Source organism: Rhinolophus ferrumequinum, chromosome 12 (genome assembly GCF_004115265.2).
Source record: "Rhinolophus ferrumequinum isolate MPI-CBG mRhiFer1 chromosome 12, mRhiFer1_v1.p, whole genome shotgun sequence".
In the NCBI taxonomy this organism is placed as follows: Eukaryota; Metazoa; Chordata; class Mammalia; order Chiroptera; family Rhinolophidae; genus Rhinolophus; species Rhinolophus ferrumequinum.
This window is the reverse complement of record NC_046295.1, coordinates 59,289,325-59,309,362: the sequence shown is the minus strand read 5'-3', so window position 1 is coordinate 59,309,362 and position 20,038 is coordinate 59,289,325. Positions and strand designations below refer to the sequence as shown.

The 20,038-nt window shown below is 39.3% G+C and overlaps 1 protein-coding gene across 5 annotated transcripts in view; it reads right to left on the bottom strand.

Moving 5' to 3' along the window:
• SLC44A1 (solute carrier family 44 member 1) overlaps positions 1-20,038 on the bottom strand; it is a 178,877-nt gene that overhangs the window by 126,232 nt on the left and 32,607 nt on the right. For 4 of the 5 annotated variants that reach the window (XM_033122514.1, XM_033122513.1, XM_033122512.1 and 1 more), the window contains one exon: positions 701-790. In XM_033122514.1, coding sequence (XP_032978405.1) covers positions 701-790 — 90 coding nt within the window. Of the gene's footprint in view, positions 1-700; positions 791-2,019; positions 2,060-20,038 lie in introns of those variants that run through there. The other variant, XM_033122515.1, reaches the window with a different exon arrangement.

Sequence of the window (20,038 nt, the reverse complement as noted above, 5' to 3'; positions counted from 1 at the left end):
GCGCCAGGGACTTTGCTCCTCCAACCTCTGTACCCACTGGGAAATCACCAGGTCCCCTGATCTCAACTGAGAGGTGCCACTTATACAGTAAACACAACAGGCAGCAGGGGTGCAGTGTGGATAGAGGGAGGAAGAAGCAGTGAGCAACCAAACTCTTCTTTAAAAAGAACCCAAAAATGTCAATACTGGGAGTGGTGTAGGCATCATGTAGCACAATCTCTAATTTTATACAAAGGAACACCAGCCCCTGAGCGGAAACTGACTGATGCAAAAATAACCATCAGGTCTATGCAACAGGGTTGGATAAATATTCAGGACTCTTGACGCCATGGCCAAAGCCCTCTCTGCCCACCACCCCATAAAGATCAGAGTTCACAGAAATGTCTGTCAAATGATCTGGCTTTCTGAAATGATCTAGTCAAAGAGATAGGGTTCCAGCTCCTTCAATTTTGATCTATTTTCATGTACCAAAAAAAAAAAACCATAAAAAAATAAAAATCAAGGGGTACCAAATAGTACCAGTGAATTATATGGCAGAAAAACAACGTGCTTCAGTGGTATCCGATGACCTACATTTATAAGCAATTTAGGAGGACTTAAAAATAAATTAAAAAATAACAAGCTCCCTCTTTAAGCCAATTCCCCATCATTCCCGCGGATCATGAGTTCAGGTTCTGATCATCTGTGAGAGTTTCCTTACCATCCCAATGCAGAAGAGGATAAAAAGCAGCAGCCACGGTATGTCTGTGCAGCTACGTTCCTCCAGTGGCTTCCATTCTCGTTTGGAGCTCTAACAGGAAATATAAAAGAGGGTAGTAAATGTTAAATTTAGTTAAAATCCGGAAAGCAGAAACATACCATATACCTACATCCCTTCTTTGCTTGACAAGTTTCTATTGAACCTTTAAGATGCAACTTCAATAATTACCACCTTCCTGTGAAGTTTATCCCAACTCCTACCCTACTTCCTGGCCAGGCAGAGTACTGATTCCAGTGCTTTTCTGGTACCACTAGTAGAGTACTTAGCATGCTGAACTGTTATTTGTTGAGCTGTGTCCCCAGTAGAGCTTTTTATTGTGTGTTCAGATGCCAGACTTAAAAATTTAGAATCTGCTTTCTATATGTTCTCTTCTAGGAAGGAAGCCCATTAAAATAAATTTCTATTCAGGGGTAGGTTTTTCTAAGTCTTAAAAATTCAGGAAGGAAAAACTAAATTAAGACACTTTTGCAGACAGATCTGGGCAACTCCTACACCACCATCCATAAATTTTCATTCTGTTTCTGGAAGGTGTAAAGAGTTTCTATATCAAACACAGAGTTTCCTGACTAAAGAACTAGAGGCGTTCTAAAAGTTAATTTGCAAAGTATTAGGTTAGAATGTAATTACATTTTTTTTTCTTAGAGTAATAGTCTTAGGTTCTCAAATCAGTTTACAAATTCCTTTTAACCAGAATGTAATTGAAACAACACTTCTGAGCTTTCTGATGAACAGAAATCCCTGAGTCTCACACACTCACCTGGAAAGTAAGAGAGGGGAGAGAGAGGGGAGCCTTGGAAAATCTATGGGAAATGTTTGTTCAAAAAAGAAGGTTGGGGCGTCCAGTGGCTTCCATGACAAGGTCCAGGAAGCCACCTTGAGAAGACTTGTTAGTAGGACGGGCACAAGCAGAAGGGGCTGGGGATAAGGAAACCCACTAGTATAATTAGTATTTAGAGTGTTAGAGTGGGGAACTCGTTCTCAATCAAGTTTGCTTAGCTTTCCCTCCCTTTAAAAATAGTAGTTTTTAATTATGTACCCTTTGATAACTTGAGGAAAGCTACAGATTCTTTTCTTAGGAGGTCAGCATATAATTCATAATTTTCATAAAAGTTTAAGGAATTCAGACCCCAGGTTAAGAAAATGAACCTTAGAATACCTGCCTATCAACACTGAGGGCAGAAAATTTGACCTTCAACCACTTCTTCCCGACCCCTTAAATGCTAACTAGATAAATGCATTTTCTGTGTTTAGTGCCTTACCCGGTTCAGTTGTTCACCACCAACAAAAAAACACCACCACCCTTGATCGCTTGCTCCCAGACACCCACACAAGAAAACAAGAGCACTAGTTAGTCATGGAAAAAAACCTTACCCCAAGATTCTAGCATTAAAAATGAAGAGTGAGTAGGCAGTTTTTTTCCACAGGAATGTAATACTATGGCAAATGGATAAAGGACTCTGCTCTCTCCCTGGCTCTGTCATTAGTCAGCTGTATGACTGAAGGTAAATTGCTTCATCTCTCTGGGTGGTAGGAAGAAATTATACTAGATCTCCTAGGTTCCTTCCAACTCTTAAAAAATTTATTATCAGGTTGCAGTTTTGTAAAAATTTTTGTTATGACAAGAAAAAAACTTCAAAAATAATTTGACATATTCCCTGTGTTATTCAAATAAGAATGCCTGTATTGTGGTCTGTATTTTGGAAGACAGTTGCTCATAGTATGAATAAAGAATGTTTCTTTGTATTAAATAACTTCAATTTTGAATAATACCCATTACAGTAAAATTACTTAGAAACACAGAATTTGAACAACTCTTTGAAATGCATTATGTTTATTTACTCAAAGGTAATATCCAGATCAACAGCTACTTTAATATACTATATTTATCTTAACAAACAGTGTGTATTGGAGGGTGGGGAAAGACTCAGATTGATTAAGCATTTTATCTACAACTATTTTCTTAGAATTTTTGTCTCAGACCAACATTCAGTTTTCAATGCTTTAATTCTCATCTACAAAGAAAGTGGGATTTCAGTCTTGACCAGAAAAAAAACCAAAGATTCAACATCTCAGCAATTCAATTCAACTTACTCTGGGCCACTTCTGGGCCAAATACATAGAAAACCTTTCAGTGGGGATGAGAAGTGGAAAGCGGACAGGTATTACATATAAAAAATAGGGACAGAGTACAAAGTAGAATGCAAGAACACAAAGAAGGGGAGGTCACCATCACCCAGATACAGAAAGGCTTCTCAGAGGAGAGGCAGCTTCCTTCACAAGTGTTCTGAGGATTAAATGTGAGCATCTGCCACATAGTAGGCACTACTTCATCAACACTCAGTTTTCAGTTAACCCTGTCCCTATTGTTAAAATATCCCTTTAGGGGCCGGCCCGGTGGCTCAGGCGGTTAGAGCTCCATGCTCCTAACTCCAAAGGCTGACGGTTCGATTCCCACATGGGCCAGTGGGCTCTCAACCACAACGTTGCCAGTTCAATACCTCGAGTCCCGCAAGGGATGGTGGGCAGCGCCCCCTGCAACCAAAATTGAACATGGCACCTTGAGCTGAGCTGCCGCTGAGCTCCTAGATGGCTCAGTTGGTTGGAGCACATCCTCTCCACCACAAAGTTGTCAGTTCGATTCCTCGACTCCCGCAAGGGATGGTGGGCTGTGCCCCCTGCAACTAAAATTGAACATGACACCTTGAGCTGAGCTGCCGCTGAGATCCCAGATGGCTCAGTTGGTTGGAGTGCATCCTCTCAACCACAAGGTTGCTGGTTCGATTCCTCAACTCCCGCAAGGGATGGTGGGCTGTGCCCCCTGCAACAGCAACTGAACCTGGAGCTGAGCTGCGCCCTTCACAACTAAGATTGAAAGGACAACAACTTGATTTGGAAAAAAGTCCTGGAAGTACACACTGTTCCCCAATAAAGTCCTATTCCAAAAAAGAAAAAAAAAAAAAAAAAAAATATATATATATATATATATATATATATATATATATATATATATATATATATATATATATATCCCTTTACCAGGTGGACCTTTCCACTAAAAGGAGTAAACAGAATATTAAACTTGCCTTTCCCCTTCTATTTACTATGAATTTGACTTAATGGTGGCAAAATTCATTTTGGCTACTATATTAATGCTACCAGTTATTGGTTACTATTAACTAGACAGTATACCCAAAGCTTTACATACATTATGTCTTCTATGTTCAAAACAGCTCTCTGATGTAGGCATGATCCCTATTTCACAGATAAGGAAACTCAGGATCAAAAGTTAAACAAGCAGCCCAAGGTGTCATAGCCGTGCAATCAAGATTTGAACACGAGACTGTGACTGCAAAGCCAAATCTGATGAGAATATCATTCATTTGTACTAATCAGTGAAGAGCAAAAACCTCCATTAGTTTTTTCTTACATGCAAAATTTGGGAGTCAACCCAATAATTTAAAATCCTACAGGCACAGAAAAAGAGAGTGAGATGTTTTATGAGCCATGAAATTTCTCAAGTGAGTCAGGAAACCCAATGGTTGAAAAATTTTAATGATTCTCTAACAGATTTAACCAAGTGGTAACTGGATTTAATGCTGCCCATTTCTTCCAATTAAAATCCACATAGACCCGGCAAAAATTAAAGTGTTTTGCAAAAGCACTTTTTAAATGTGACTTTTGTCTCTTTCTCAAATTCTACATGAGATTAATACAGCCTGTCAATAAATGTTAGGTCCCTTCCCCTTCACAGAATCTTACAATTTAGTAACTAAATAGGACCAAAGTAATCACACAGTCCAAACCTTTCAATGAGAATGACTGAGACCCAGGGATGGGAAAGAAGGAACTTGCCCAGACGAACTCATTTGATCCTCAAAACAATTCTGTTGGTTATTATTATATACTGTGTTTCCCTGAAAATAAGACCCAGCCAGATAATCAGCTCTAATGCATCTTTTGAAGCAAAAATTAATATAAGACCCAGTCTTATTTTACTATAAGACCAGGTATAATATAATACCTGGTCGTATATTAATTTTTGCTCCAAAAGACACATTAGAGTTGACAGTCTGGTTAGGTCTTATTTTCAGGGAAACAGGGTATTCCCAATTTTTCTACTTTGTAAAAGAGAAAACACAGGTCCAGAGAAAATAGAGGAAAATTTATTTCTGAAACTTGAGTCCTCAAATTCTGAGGACTCTGTAAGAAAGAGTGAAGGAAATGCTGAAAGTAAAAACATAACAGAGATGAAGAATGACTGATCAGGATTATCAGCAGACTAAACACACCCAAGGAAAGAATCAATTCACTCAAAGATAGGTCAGTAGAAATTACCCAAAGTGAAACACAAAGAAAAAAAAAGTGAAAATTAAAAAACCAGAACATAGCATTCAAGGACTATAAGAAAATGTTGAATGGTCTAACATATGTGTAATTGGAATCCCAGAAGAAGATAGAATGGGGCAGAGGGACTATTAGAAGAAATAATGACTGAGAATTTCCCAAAAACAACAAAACAAATCAAAGCACAGATCCAAGAAGATCAGAGAATCCTAAACAGGATTAATACAAAACACACATGCGTGTATGCATGCATACACATATACCCTCTACACATATTATATTCAAACTGTCAAGATAAAGAGATCATCTTGATGGCAGCAAAAGGCAGGAAAAGACACATTACATACAGAAAAACAAAGATTAAGCAAACTTGTCAGAAACTATGCAAAGCAAAAAACCATGAATGACATCTTTAAATTATTGAAAGAATTTTTGAAAAACAATATTAACCCAGAATTCTATACCCAGAGAAAATGTCTCTCAGAAATGAAAACTTTTTCAGGCAAAAAAAAACTAAGAGAATTTATTAGCAGCAAACTGGAATTACAAAAAATGTTAAAGAAAGTTTTACAGACAGGAAGAATATGATACCAGACAAACTTGGATGTACACAAAGAAATAAAAATTTCCAAAAGTGGGTAAAAATGAAGGTTTGAAATTTTCCATAATAAAAAGCTTTTTTAAGAAAATTTAAAAAATAAAGGTGTGAATATATGTATGTAACAACATTCACATTATATAGTCTTCTTGCACATTTTTACAAGGTTAATAATGTAGAAGGCAGAATTAATTTTTAAACTAGTAATAGACCATTAAAAAATAATTTTAAGTCAGAACACAGCCAGGTAAGATGAGCCCCTGCGCTTACTGAGCTCTAGTTCAGCAAAAGAGGCAAGCTAAGTACTATGATATCATGAGTAATGCCAAAATAGAGATGTGTAAAACGTACTGCTGGAATACAGATGGAGAACCATTAAGCAAATATTTGTGAAATCATTTGAAATTACTTCCTAAACTTCTGAAACAAACACTGAAAAACGACCCTTTGATGTCTAAAATAAAATGTGTTTTATGCCCAAAACATACTAAAAATTCTTACTAGCTATGATGGGGAAATATTGACTGCCAAGTAAGAATCATCCCACTCAGAAATGCTTAGTAGTAAACAAACAGAACATGAAATTGGCTTAAAAAAACAAGTATCATCCATTTCTCACTTTGTGTCCATTAAGATTTCTTTATCCTAAAGATGGTATGGCTGTTCCAGTGAGGAAGGGGCCTTCCAGTCTTGGAGATCAGGAAAAACATCTTTCGTTTTCTGACACAATTAGCACAGGGCTACATTTACTAAGCTACTAGAATAATATTTTCATGTTGATGTCACTGGTGAGATTCCTACTAACACTGAGTTAAATACTATCTGGTCACATACGAGGCATGACCAAACACTATGGTGAATGTTTACATTAAAAAAAAAAATTATTTCATTAAAAAACACATTGCCATTAATCTCCCTCAAAATACTCCCCTTTGCTTCAACACACTTATCCCATTGTTCCTGCCACTTTCTGAAGCAGTTTTGGAAGTCATCTTTCATGTCTTTCTTTAGTTGCGCTGTCGTGGTTGCCTCGGATGTCCTGAATCATTTTGACTTTGGGGAAAAGCCAGAAGTCACGGTGCCAGATTTGGTGAATAAGGTGGATGAAGACACACTGTAATGTTTTTATTTGACAGAAACTGTCGTATACTAGAAGCAATGTGTGACACTAGAAGCAAGTGTTGTCATGATGGATAATGATTTACGGTACGCTTTAAAACACCTTCAACCGTAGCTCACACCGACTGACTGTACTGAACAAGTTGAAATTTGTCACACACTGTTACCAAGGTTCGACGCACTGCTTCCCATAATGAAGACCCCTGCCTTTCCACTGGATGGCACTTGGGAGCAGCATTCACCGTATTTTGTGATCACAACTGAAAGACTCCATGTCACACATCACTTCTGGTATGGCAATTTCTGTCCCATAAAAACATTACAGTGTGTCCTCATCCACCTTATTCACCGGATCTGGCACCATGCGACTTCTGGCTCTTCCCCAAAGTCAAAATGACCACAAAAGGTAAACATTTTGAATTGACTCAGGACATCGAGGCAGCCACGATAGTGCAACTAAAGACACTCATGAAAGAGGACTTCCGGAACTGCTTCAGAAAATGGCGAGAACGACGGGATAAGTGTGTTCGAAGTGAGAGGGAGTATTTCGAGGGGGGATTAATAACAAGGTGTCTTTTACTGTAATACATTTTTCTTACCCTTTCTTCCGCCTCCCCACACCCCCACCCCCCCCCCACTCTAGTTCAAGTCGTTGTTTCTCGGTCTAGTTGTGTAGGACACAGTTTCCTGGCCCATGCTGGTGTTATGAGCCTTACCCTCCCTCCCGGCTGAGGCAGTCAGTTGGTCACCAGTCATTGGTTGGCTGCTCACAGCAACTCACGGCAGTTCTCGCTGGCTGCCGGCCACTCACGCTGGCCACTGCCGCTCATGGCGGCAAACGATAGCCCGCAGCAGCCCACGGCAGCTCACGCCAACCTCCGGCTGCTCACGGCACCCCAGCTCCAGCTGTTGTTCACTATCTTAGCTGGCCCATGTGGGAATCGAACCGGCGACCTCGGCGTTAGAGGAGCAAGCGCTCCAACCACCTGAGCCACCGGGCTGGCCCTGTAATACATTTTTTGAACTTAAACATTTACCATATTTGTTGATCACACCTTGTACATCTAGAGTTGCTGCGATTCGGAATTTCTGATGAGATAAACGACTACAGGCTCCTTTGTCATTCCCCCAGAGTAAGCCAGAGAATTGCATTCTCCTACATTCAGAGTAACAGTAAGTGGCAACCTGGGAGGCTGGTCCAAAGGAAGAGAACTGATGTAAAGATAGTGTTAACCCTGCAAAAAAAGGACAAACCAAAATTGATTCCAATATCATTTGGGCCAGCAATTCACAATTACAGCACTGCCCATACTTCTGTGTTTTTATCAGTTTACTAGTATTCATTACTATCAATTAAGTATTGAAGCTTAGAAATTTAAGCAGAATCAAGATTATCCTCCACACATGCTTACACTCCTATAGGACAGAAATAAAGGAGAGTTAAACTGGTAGGCTAGGAATTGCAATAACCTGAAACTTACACCTCACAAGCAAACAGGTGCCATCCTTCATGTGTGCCTAGATCTCTGCAGCAGATTCATCCTTTCCATCCATGCTGCCTTTCCCAGATTCCAATGCAATACCAACTCTGTGTGAAGGCCAAAGCAAGCTAAGATGTGGCCTCTCACCCAGCACAGGTTCCCAGAATGTATCCTTGGGAAACGCTCGTTAATTTATTGAATAAGCAAATCCCTCCCACCCTAATTTTTTTCTTGACCATCGAAATCTACTTCCTGGGTAAACAGACAACCTCCAAAATAGTTTCAGAGTTCCAGGGGTTCTGTAGTAGTTTTCATTGTCCCAACTATTCCCTGGCACATCCAAAAAGCCCCCTACGTAGTCACTGAATGCATCTCCAAGGTCACTGCTTATATAGACATCTGTGTGATTTAAGTACATATGTGACAAACACTGACCTATCTGTGAGGACTTTATTTTGGTCGTGCCCATGTGTTTTACACAAAAACCTCAGGTATCAAAGACAAATAGTCATACACTCCAAATCTCCAAAGCTCCCTCCAAGGACATACTGCTTCATTAAATTCCCCAATATGCTTTTATTTGTGCAGAGTAGTAACAAAAGAATAAAAGAGCTGATGTGTATCATTTTTGCCACAATTTTCAGTAGAGTGAGCAGACCTGATGAAGTTAGGTAGCAATAAAACATGGAGGCTTTCAGCCTTCTGTTCATAAGCACCTGCAAATAAAATCTTGTAATAGGATTTTGAAAGACATTGCCTGTCCTTTGGGAAAGCTCTGTAAGGATCTGGAGTGCAAAAGTACTTACAGTTACTACAAGTAATCCGTTTCATTTGCTAAGCCTGGTGATGGCAATTCATATTTGAAAGGTAAAAATAAAAGCATGATTTTAACAGGAAGTTAAAGGTAATAAGACACATTGAGTGGAAAGATACAGGCATCTGTGTCCAACTGCTTTTCTTAGTTCATGAACTTTATGCTAAATCACAAACATTCGACCGTTTAAGGATAAATGGAGAAATGGCAACTGTGTAGAGCTGTTTTATAAGTTATGTATTCATATAGTAATAGAAAGATCACAGGGAAATATGTAGCCAGTGTCTTCGCTCTTCCTCCAACTGCCCCCCAAATAATAATAATGTGGGCCTGCTACAAAGAAGTCCTTACATCAGACTTCTCAGGGACTGTCTTCCTTGCACATGAGCACATGATAATTACGGGGCAGAGGCCAAGTTCATCGTGTTCTGCAACAGAACTAATAGCACCTTTTACCTCCATCATCAATGAAACATGATTAAAATTATACAGACTTGTCTGCAATCCTCAAACAGTATTTCTAAGTGTCTTTCTTCTGAATCAGTGGGGAGCAATTTTTAATTTAAATTTATTATTTAATTTTTTATAATTTTCGTTTTTGTGGACTTCATTTTCCCTTCCCCCATTACAGCCTACAAATGTCAGAAACTCTTCAGTACTTGATGATACCAAGGACAGACTGATGGGATAAAAGCTCTACTTTGTACCTCCTACTGCTACAGTCCAGCCATTTTCAGAAAGCTAATAGATTTACTGACTGTTCTTGCTATACCATAACCATTTTTTAAAAGCAGGAATTGATAGGTACTCAATACAGGATTCTTATTCCAATCTTTTTTCTTTTGAACAGGTAAAAACTGACTTATGAAGACTATAGTGACTTATGGAGGAAGAACCTGAATATTACACTGACCATAACATAGCTAATGGGTCAATGGAATTCAATAAATGTATGTTTTAAATCAAAATTAGATATTGTCTTTGCCAATGAAGATTTTTTAGTCCACAGCAATCCTACCCACAAGCAAATGTATGTTCAGTTCTGTGGTGGTACCTAAGAAATCTTAAGTAACCAAATCCCTATTATACCGTGTTTCCTTGAAAATAAGACCTAGCCGGACCATCAGCTCTAACGCATCATTTGGAGCAAAAATTAATATAAGACCAAGTCTTATTTTACTGTAAGGCTGGGTATAATATAATATAATATAATATAATATAATATAATATAATAAATACTGGGTCTTATATTAATTTTTGCTCCAAAAGATGCATTAGAGCTGATGGTCCGGCTAGGTCTTATTTTCGGGGAAACACAGTAGTTGAAAAAATAATTTAGGGACACCTCAAGTATGGAGTAGAGTCCTTTCTTTTGTGTTCTTAGAGAACAGTATGTATATACCACCATCTCCATAATTACTATTTCACATTATAATTATTTGCTTCCCCAGAAGATTATGAACTTCTTAAGAGTAAGGATAACGTGTCTATGTTTTGCTTAAATCAGGGATCAGCACTGTTTAGAGTAGGCATTTAAAAGTCTTCAAGAGAAAGCCTATTCTATGCAAAACAATGTGTACAGACCCTTCCTCCTACATGGATGAACATTTTATATGTCCATTCCTTCCACCTTACTGCCTACTTGGGGGCAGGGACTTGTTGATTTTATTCACTGCTATACTCCAGTATATGAACAGTGTCTGACACATAGTAGGCTCTCAGTAAATTCATTTAATGAGTGAATGAGTATGGCTAGGTTTCTTACCAGTGAAGTGGCATAACGTGAGAGCAAACAACCTTACTGCCTCTCCTGTACGAGATCATTTCCCTAAAAAGCATCCTATTATATCGTAAGCTAGCTGCTTTCCCTCCAAGTATTATGTAGTATGGCATTTCCCAAAGATGTTTGTTAATAGGTTCTACAAAGGAAAATAAATTCCAGATTTAAATAAGTTTTAGAAATGCTGATTAACAAAGTCTAATCTTTAGAGCAGGACTTCTCTGAGACCTATTGCGAGACTCTCCAAACCTATTTGGCCCTACACCCATTGGGAGACAAATCTATAGAGACAGAAAGTAGGTTGGCACTTGCCAAGGGGTGGATGTGAGTTAAGGGGAAATGGGGAATAACGGTTAATAGGAATGGGGTTTCTTTTGGGGACAATGAAGATGTTTTAAAATTGATTGAGGTGATCGTTACGCAACTGTGGGAATATACTAAAAACCACTGAATAGTACACACTTTGGATGCGTGAACAGTATGGTATGTGAATTGTATCTCAATAAATTTGATATATAAAAGAAATCACACAAAACACTTAAAAAGGGGCCACATTGTCCATTGCACATATGGAGTTCTACTCACTTCATAATAGTATATAGTTCTGACTCCATATGAACCCTTTTAATATAGCCACCTTAGGTATACAACAAAATAAAAGCAGAATAGTTTTAACTAAAGAATTGGGTAATAATGAAATGTAATGAAAGAAAGCATTTTTCTGAGAAATCAGAAATTATAAGAATTACTAGGTAAAGTGCCGATTTTCATGGAACAGTTCAATCCCTCTATTGAACGTACAGGCAGTACAGGGGATAAGAGAAATCAGGTTGCAGAGGACCAAAATAAAAGATCAAATAGATCAAAGTAGAGCTAGAAAATTCAAGAGACCATAGGACACACATGCCGAGGCAAAACTAGACTGTGGTATAAACACAGCTACCGAAAAAATGTACTTGTCAGAAAAAAGGGACTGGAAAGGGCAGTGCACGCATAGTTACTATTTATTTAGCACCTATTAGGTGCCAAGATCTGTACTTGGCCAGTTATACTGAAAAACAACAGTCTGTGAGAGAAACGTTAATACTGCCCTTTCAAACTGTCTTGGGAAGGAGTGCCAGGGTAGCAGACTCCAGATTGCTGAATAGACAATTCACGGTGCTGCTGCTACCGTTGAGTCACCTGCCTACTCCCCTTCATCTGATTTCATGTCATTAGGCAACCTTCTGACTGTCCTCTGGCTTCCCACAAGTTAACAAGTAATGTGCATGACACCACTAGAGAGCGACAGAAAGGTAAAGCAATAGAGCAAAAGAGGTTATTGCATGTGCAAAGAGTCTGGATGAATACATACAGACTAAGCTCTTGACAATTGTTACCTCATGAGGTGGGACCAGAAAGGACTTTCTACTTCCGCATTTCCATTTTTGGACTGGATTTTTAAAAAATTTAATCATAGTATTGTTGTATTAGAAGTAAATAATTCTTAAATAATAATTTGGCTTTACCTCAATATTAGCTAATCTGACAAAACTGATCTGGCATGTCAGTTTAATACATCAGTCTCCTGAGTTGACACATGTGTCTTATGACCTTGATTTACATGAATGCTATTAACGGAAGGATGCACTCTAAATGTACTAGCAAAATTAAGTTTCTGAGCCTCCAAAGCAAGAGGACTTGGTGACGTCTAAGATCCGTGACACTTGGTAAAGGCCCCTCGCAGTCAGCAGCTGGGCTTCCTTAGTTAAACCTGAACCACACCAAGTATTCTGCATTCAAATTCTATAAGCAGAAAATATTAAAGAGCTATAATTTAGAACCCTTCCAGAGAACATTTCCCGGCATTTCAGCATAATTTACAAACAGGCAGCTCCTGGACATACAGACTGGTCTTAGCCAACTAGCTTTGGAAGCAAAGAGGTTGGTTCTACACCATTACCAACCAACCCCCTCTACCTGCCTGTGAATAGATCAGAACCAGGGAGGAAGCCCCAGGAATATGAAAGTCCTGTGTTTAGCTTGGCTCTAGAACCTAGGTCTTAAGTTCAGTTATACTTCCACCCCCCAGCCCAGGGTTTAAAGTTAGGTGTCAGAGTACCCTGTAGAAGGGGCCACTGAATGGTGTAAACATTCAGCATCAGATCACCAGCTGGCCCTCACCCACCCCAAAGTATGACCAATTGGTTATCTCCAAATGACTGCTGGGTCTAAGAATGCTATATTATCATGAAGCCCCCGAATTCTACTGCTTGGTAAATCCAGCTTAAAAATCAAGACATCAATTATTTACATATGAAATAGAAAAGAATAATACAGGGGATTCGAGCATCAAATTGACGGTTGGATTAGAAAACTATTACAGCCCCTTCCAACCCTGAGATACAATGGTTCCACAATCAGCGAAGGTTTTCAAGAGAAGCTAAATTAATGAAACCAGCTAAAGATCTAAAGTGATTAGCAAAAACTCACATAAAAAGACAAGAAACACCCAAATAAGTGAGAAGGAACAATGAATCATCAAATTAATAGCCCTGTATATGACAGATACTAAATTTTGCTCTTTAAAAAAAAAAAGTCAACCAAGAGAAATGAATGTTAATGGACCAACCTTGAATAAATGCTCTAAAAACATGACCACCTGTAAACCTCCACACCCAATGAATCATTCAAACAGCCCACTCATTAGAAATAATTTCTGTCCCTCTCCAAAGCCAAGTCTCAAGTTCAGACAGATGTCGTTTACATCTTGACTGGTCTCTATCCAATTCTGGCAACCAATTTTTCCCACCAGCCAGTTCTCTTTGTGTCTGTTAAAGCTACTTTTCTCATATCATAAGATTAGTCTTCATTAAGCCCTTAAAAGTACAGGTTTTTTTTCTCTCTCCACACCCCCATTCAATTGGTTCTTTCTGTACCGCCGAAAGTACTGATTCTCAATCACAGGCTTCCAACAACTACACAATTTCCAACAACATCGCTCCCATATTCAGAAAGTCTCCATTTCTCTGCAAGCCAATTCAATCCTGCCTCTCTGCACAAAGGTGACCTTATCATAAACTCATCTTGTATTAGAACTACAGCAAAGAAACAACCCATTCTAAGGTGGTATGCGTAAGACTGGCTTACCAAATAACCAGCTAGTACCTACCTAGTCCATTGTTGAATAAAAAGTACAAACCCCTGATGGAATCCCTGTGTTCAACAAACATTGAGATAGGACCCCAAGTCTCCACGCTTTGAAGGTTCCCTTCCCAACAATATCGTAAGACATCTCATCCCTGGCCAAGATGAGACACATCTTTGGCCTCCTGGTCTACTACAAAACATCATTTGGGTCACACACAAATGATGTCTACACACAAGTGTGCATGCTTTCCCACGTCACCATGGCCCCCATGACTGATCTTTCTGGTGACCACACTTATAAAAACTATTGTAGAGAGTAATTTAACAGTGGCAAAAGGAGAATAAAATAAAGATACAAGAATATAAATATGCAGACAGAGAAAAATAGCAAAACACATGCACCCCTGCCAAGAGTACCATGGGCTCCAGAAGAAGAAACCAAGGGAGAAACACCCACTGCTCTGGTCTAACTGTTCTGCTTAGAATTTGCCTAGCAACACCTCTCTTCGTAGTCCTCAGCCATTGTATGATTTGGCCCCAAACAGGCTGCTCCCAGGGTAGGCTCCAGACACCCCCTAGGGTTCCTCCGTCCTTGTGCTGGTGGATGTCCCGTTCAAGGTTCCCTCCGTGATACAGCACAGTAGATATTTATTCTCAATTACCTCTATCTTACGAGGTCAATTAAGTTTGCAAACTCATCCTAGAAAAAGTGCTACATACCTCACTGCTGAATGTCACTATGGTCACCGTTGAAGTGCTCCCCTTGGGAAGCTATGCACTGATGCCAGCACCTAGTCTACCCTTCAAAGCAATCTGCAACTCTTTTTTTGGAATGGCCATCAGAGCTGTCGTTGCATTACCCTTGATGTCCTGTCATCAAAATGTCTACCTTTCAATATTTCCTTTATCTTTGGGTAAAGAAAGAAGTCACTGGGGGCCAGACCAGGTGAGTAGGGAGGGTGTTCCAATATAGTTATGTTTACTGGCTAAAAACTCCCTCACAGACAGTGCCGTGTGAGCTGGTGCATTGTCGTGATGCCAGAGCCATGAAAAGTTCAGGTCATCTAACTTTTTCATGCATCCTTTTCAGCACTTCCAAATAGTAAACTTGGTTAACTGTTTGTCCAGTTGGTACAAATACTCAATGAATAATCCCTCTGATATCAAAAAGGGTTAGCAACATCATTGCAACAAGTTCGGGAACTTGGGGAAGGCAGCTTCAAGCAGGTATGTACTCTAGCCTCGGGTGATCTTTAGGCGGTTTCTCAGCATGCTCTGCCATGTCTGTGCAGGTGGTGAGCTGCAGTCAGCGATGCACGTCTCTTTCCAACTTGTGCTCACTTCACCTTGGAAGCCTGAAAATCTGCAAATGTGACAAACCTGGGCATTTTCTTTCTTCCCTTGCAGAGCTGGTTGTTGAATATTTACAAATACACCATTACTTGTGCCTCAGTTTGTCATTCAATTAGTTTTTCTTTCATACAGAAACAAATTTTTGTATAGCCAAACCAATTTGACTTTGGACCTTTTCTCACTGCTTTTAAAAGCTCTTCAACTACTTGGTAAATACATATTTTTTTCCTACTTGTTTATGGTTTCATGGAATATATGTTGATGTATAGTATGAGTTACCCAAAATTTTTTGAACTACATATCTAATGAATTTTGTTGATTTAAAATGGCTCCTTTAATAAACAATACACTTACTTATAGTATGGTCTTATGTTTACACTATTCCCTTTCATTGACTTATTTTACTTTTGTGTCAACAACAAAACAATAGTAACCAACATTTTTTGAGTACTTCCCAGTATTTTGCTCAGCTCGTTATTTACATTATTTCATAAAACCTCATGCTTTACAGGTGAATAAACTTCCACTTGGTGGGATTAAGTAACAGGGTCATGCTCCCATAACTGCTAAGTGGCAGGCCTGGAATCCAAGAACTCTTACCTTCAGTACCTAAATTCATGACCCCTGTGCTAAACTGCTACACACTGCTACAGCTTTTAAGTTTTATTAGCTGGTATTAGTCTCTCCTTTATGTTTATTGCTTAGAACCATTTTGTCAAGTCTATCTAAAAATATATGTCATTTTTACTAAGATCATGTTAAATTTATAAATTGAAAAACATGGTATCTCAATAGTCCAGTTTTTACACCCAGGAACAAGGTACGTCCCTCTGGTTCATTCGTTTTATTTTATAAATCTCAGTAAAAGTTCTATAGTATTTTTCATTTCAATCGCACATATTTCTTATAAGGATTACCTCTAGGTATTTTGTGTTTGTCGTTACTATGGTGAATGGGATGTTTTTCCCATGCATGTTTCTAACTCGTTATTGCTGATACTTGGGAAAGTTACTAATTTTTGTATACTTACCATATACAGCCCTCTTTAATAATTTTTTGTTGAAGTTGTTGGGTTTTGTATTTTGTCTCCTTTTCAATCATTCTACTTAGTTTTGTTTTATGGTTTACTGCACTAGTCAGAACTTCTAGAACAATGTTAATGGCGATAGAAGCCTTGCTTATATGTTCCTGAAATAAAAAGAAATCCTCAAGTGTGACATTGTCAAGTATGATATTGGCTGCTGGTCAAGACAGTGGATCTTGTTCAAGATATAGTTTTTAGTTCCTAGTTCTTAAAATAGCTTTTTAAGGAATAGATGTTGAATTTTTTTTCAAACATTTTTTTGAAAATCCTATTGAGATCATTTTAGGATTTTCCTTACTAAATACCCATTTTAAACAGAAAATTCTGGACTGTCCAATACGGAGGCAGATCTGAGTTTGGTCCTGGGGTATGTCAGCTTTAAGGAGTCCTAGGTCAGCCTTACAGTCTGGTGTGCCACAATGTGTTCCTTTGAAATGCATTACCTCATACACAACTGGTGACTAGATGAATGATGTTGGTATAATGGAGAAGTCACACTGACTCACATGCGATTTTCCCCAGCATGTTAATGTTTCCAAGTAATCAGACTCAAGTTTTCTCATTATTATTAAAGAGAAAACCTTAGCAATATAAGAACTGAAGGGGGTGGGAGGCTGAAAAATCTACAGAACTGACGGACTTAAAAGGGGTGACTGATTCAGTGACTTCAAAAAAGCACTACACTTTCCTTCTTTTAAACTATCTGGAAAAGCTGCAAAGACATATTGAAACAATGGGTTAAGAAGGCTGTGTCCTGGATCAGAATTTTAATGCTGATGAAAGGTCTCTATTCGAAGACTGACTACTCAAAGAAGACAGCATGAGTTCCAGGGTTTAAAGCTACAAAGAATTTTTGGCGTTTGACAGCAGGTACAAACACCAGTAAACTGTGCTAGTTTTTTTCTTAATACTTCTATTAGCATTATACTTGGTTACAAAGTACCTTAGTGTTCAGTGCTCTGTTCCAACTCTATCTATCCCATCAGCCTGTTATTTTCCATGCCTGATTTTGCACAACATGAGGTTGTTTATTTTTAGATGGCTGTCCAGGTTTTAGTCTTGCTGTTTCTGTTTACTTGTATTTTCCAAGTTCACTTATATGGGGTGGCAGCAGAAACATCTGTATTCCTCATAGAACCACTGGGTCTAATGAAACCTGTTTATCACAATGTAGCCCACTTGAGATTTGAGATTTTTTTTTTAACCCAGTCAGCTAATAGGCATGAAGGACCTGCCATCTAGAATTTTTAGATAACTGATTTAAACATTGAGAAATTTAAATCATTTATCATAGATGGAGTACCTTCAGTGAAGACAGGGGATGTGTCAATTTCTGAAGTATATTCACACAATGAGGCTGGCCATACCCAGACTCCACTGTCTTGTTCACAATGCAAATCTGTCACCAAGCTCCTGATATTCTCTTGCACAATCTGCTCCACTAACAGCCTTCTCCATCTCTGTAAACAGTAATTCCACTTTCTCAGGTGTTCAGACTGAAAACATTATGGCCTCTCTTTCTCACACCATATATCTCAATTATCAAGAAATGCTGGGCCGGCCCGGTGGCTCAGGTGGTTGGAGCACCATGCTCCTAACGTGGAGGTCACTGGTTCGATTCCCACATGGGCCAGTGAGCTGTGCCCTCCACAGCTAAGATTGTGAACAACAGCTCTCCCTGGAGCTGGGCTGCTGTAGCCGGCAGCCATCGTGATCAGCCAGCAGCCAGCCAGAGCTGCTGTGAGCAGCTGACGAATGATTAGCGACCAACTGGAGCGCAAGGCTCATAATACCAGCATGGGCCAAGGTGCTGTGTCCTACACAACTAGACTGAGAAACAACGGCTTGAACCAGAGTAGTGGGGGCGGGGGGGAGGGGGGCGGAAGAAGGGGGAAAAAAAAAATGCTGATCTCTCTATCTTCCAAACACGTCCAGAATCTGACCACTTCTCATCACATCTCCACTGCAACCTTCCTGGTTCAAGCCACCATTATCTTTCCCCTGAATACTGCAGTAGCCTTCCATGTGCTTTAATCCTTTCCCCCTCAACATTAGTTTTAATAAAACGAGACCCTTTGCATCGGAAAGCCAGATAATGTTATTTCTCTTTGCAAAAACCCACAATGTCTTCCAAACTCGAGCAAAAGCCAAAGCTTTTATGATGGCTCACAACACCTTAGGTGCTCTGGCTCCAGCCCTGTTTGCTCTCTTCTCTCCACACATTCCTTCAACCACTCTGGCCTGCTGTCCCTTCAGCCTGTCAGCCTTGCTTCCATCTCCTGACTTTTGCACTTGCTGTTCCCTCTGCCTAGAATATACTCCTTTCCTAGCTAATCAAATTGGCATGCCGCCTCACTTCTTTAGGTTTTTGCTCAAATGTCATCATCTCAGTGAGGCTTTTCTTGACCACCACATTGTAAATTGCAATCAATCTCTCTCTTTTCCACTCTCCTAACTCACTTTTCTCCATAACAGTGTGTTATTTTACTTATTTATGTAACTGCCTTGTCTAATAGAGAAGACGATGGGTGCTCTCTGTGGTATCCCCAATACCTACAATAGTTCCTGGAACACAGAAGAGAAATGCTCAACAGCTACTTACAGAATGAATGAATCAGGTTCACTGCAGTATGTGATGAAGTAACAAATGATGACTCTTGAGGTTACGGCCTTCATCATTTCACATTCCAGGAATACTTAGAAGAAGGTGAAGCAGTGCACAGAAGTTTATTTTCATGCAGTCATAAGACTAGGTTGTGAAAACTTACTCAAGAGATTTACTGAGCTGCTTCCACAGATCAAGGACACTTGGAATTAAAGGGCTTTGAGTGGCTCGACTTGTCAGCCCCCTGGCGACTCACGAGATTGTTCTTCCATGATGTGACAAGACATCTGAACACACTAAAACTGAAACTGCGGTGGGGGTCGGGGGAGCACTGCTGATGTGACCAAGGAAATACAAGCGTTCTGACTCAAACTGGACATGTGAATCAAGCAACTGGAGACTGCATTCATTTTCCACACCTGACCAGCCTCCACACTCAGTGGAATCACTGAATTACAAAATCAGAGAATTTTATAAATCAATTCCAAAAGAAATTCACAGATGTTTGAAAGAAAGAAGCACACTTTCAGTGTGGTTGCCTTTGAAGTGCATCCCTCTGGGACAGGCCTCAATTGGCATGGTTCACATTTTCATGAACAAAATGCACAGGAGCTGAAAGCAAAATTTGAGCAACAAAAAGTCAATATTCATGATATTCTGAAGATGAATTTAAAAAGGTTAAAGCAATCCTAAAACATATGCTCAACTCTGGAACATGTTTACTATCCCTGATGCTGTGAAAACATTCTTTTCTAGGAAAGGACTGAAATAACACTGGAGCTACCATCTATGACGTAAACCAAGAGTCATGAGAACTGAAATATGCCTAATATACACTATAGTTGTAGATAGAGTATGGGTATTTCTTAAATGCCACTTTCCTGTCATTACATCAAGAATGCTTATGACTAGCTCCAGGCCTATAACTTTGCAGTTTTGGGGTTAAAATGTTTATTATTTTCAAACTGATT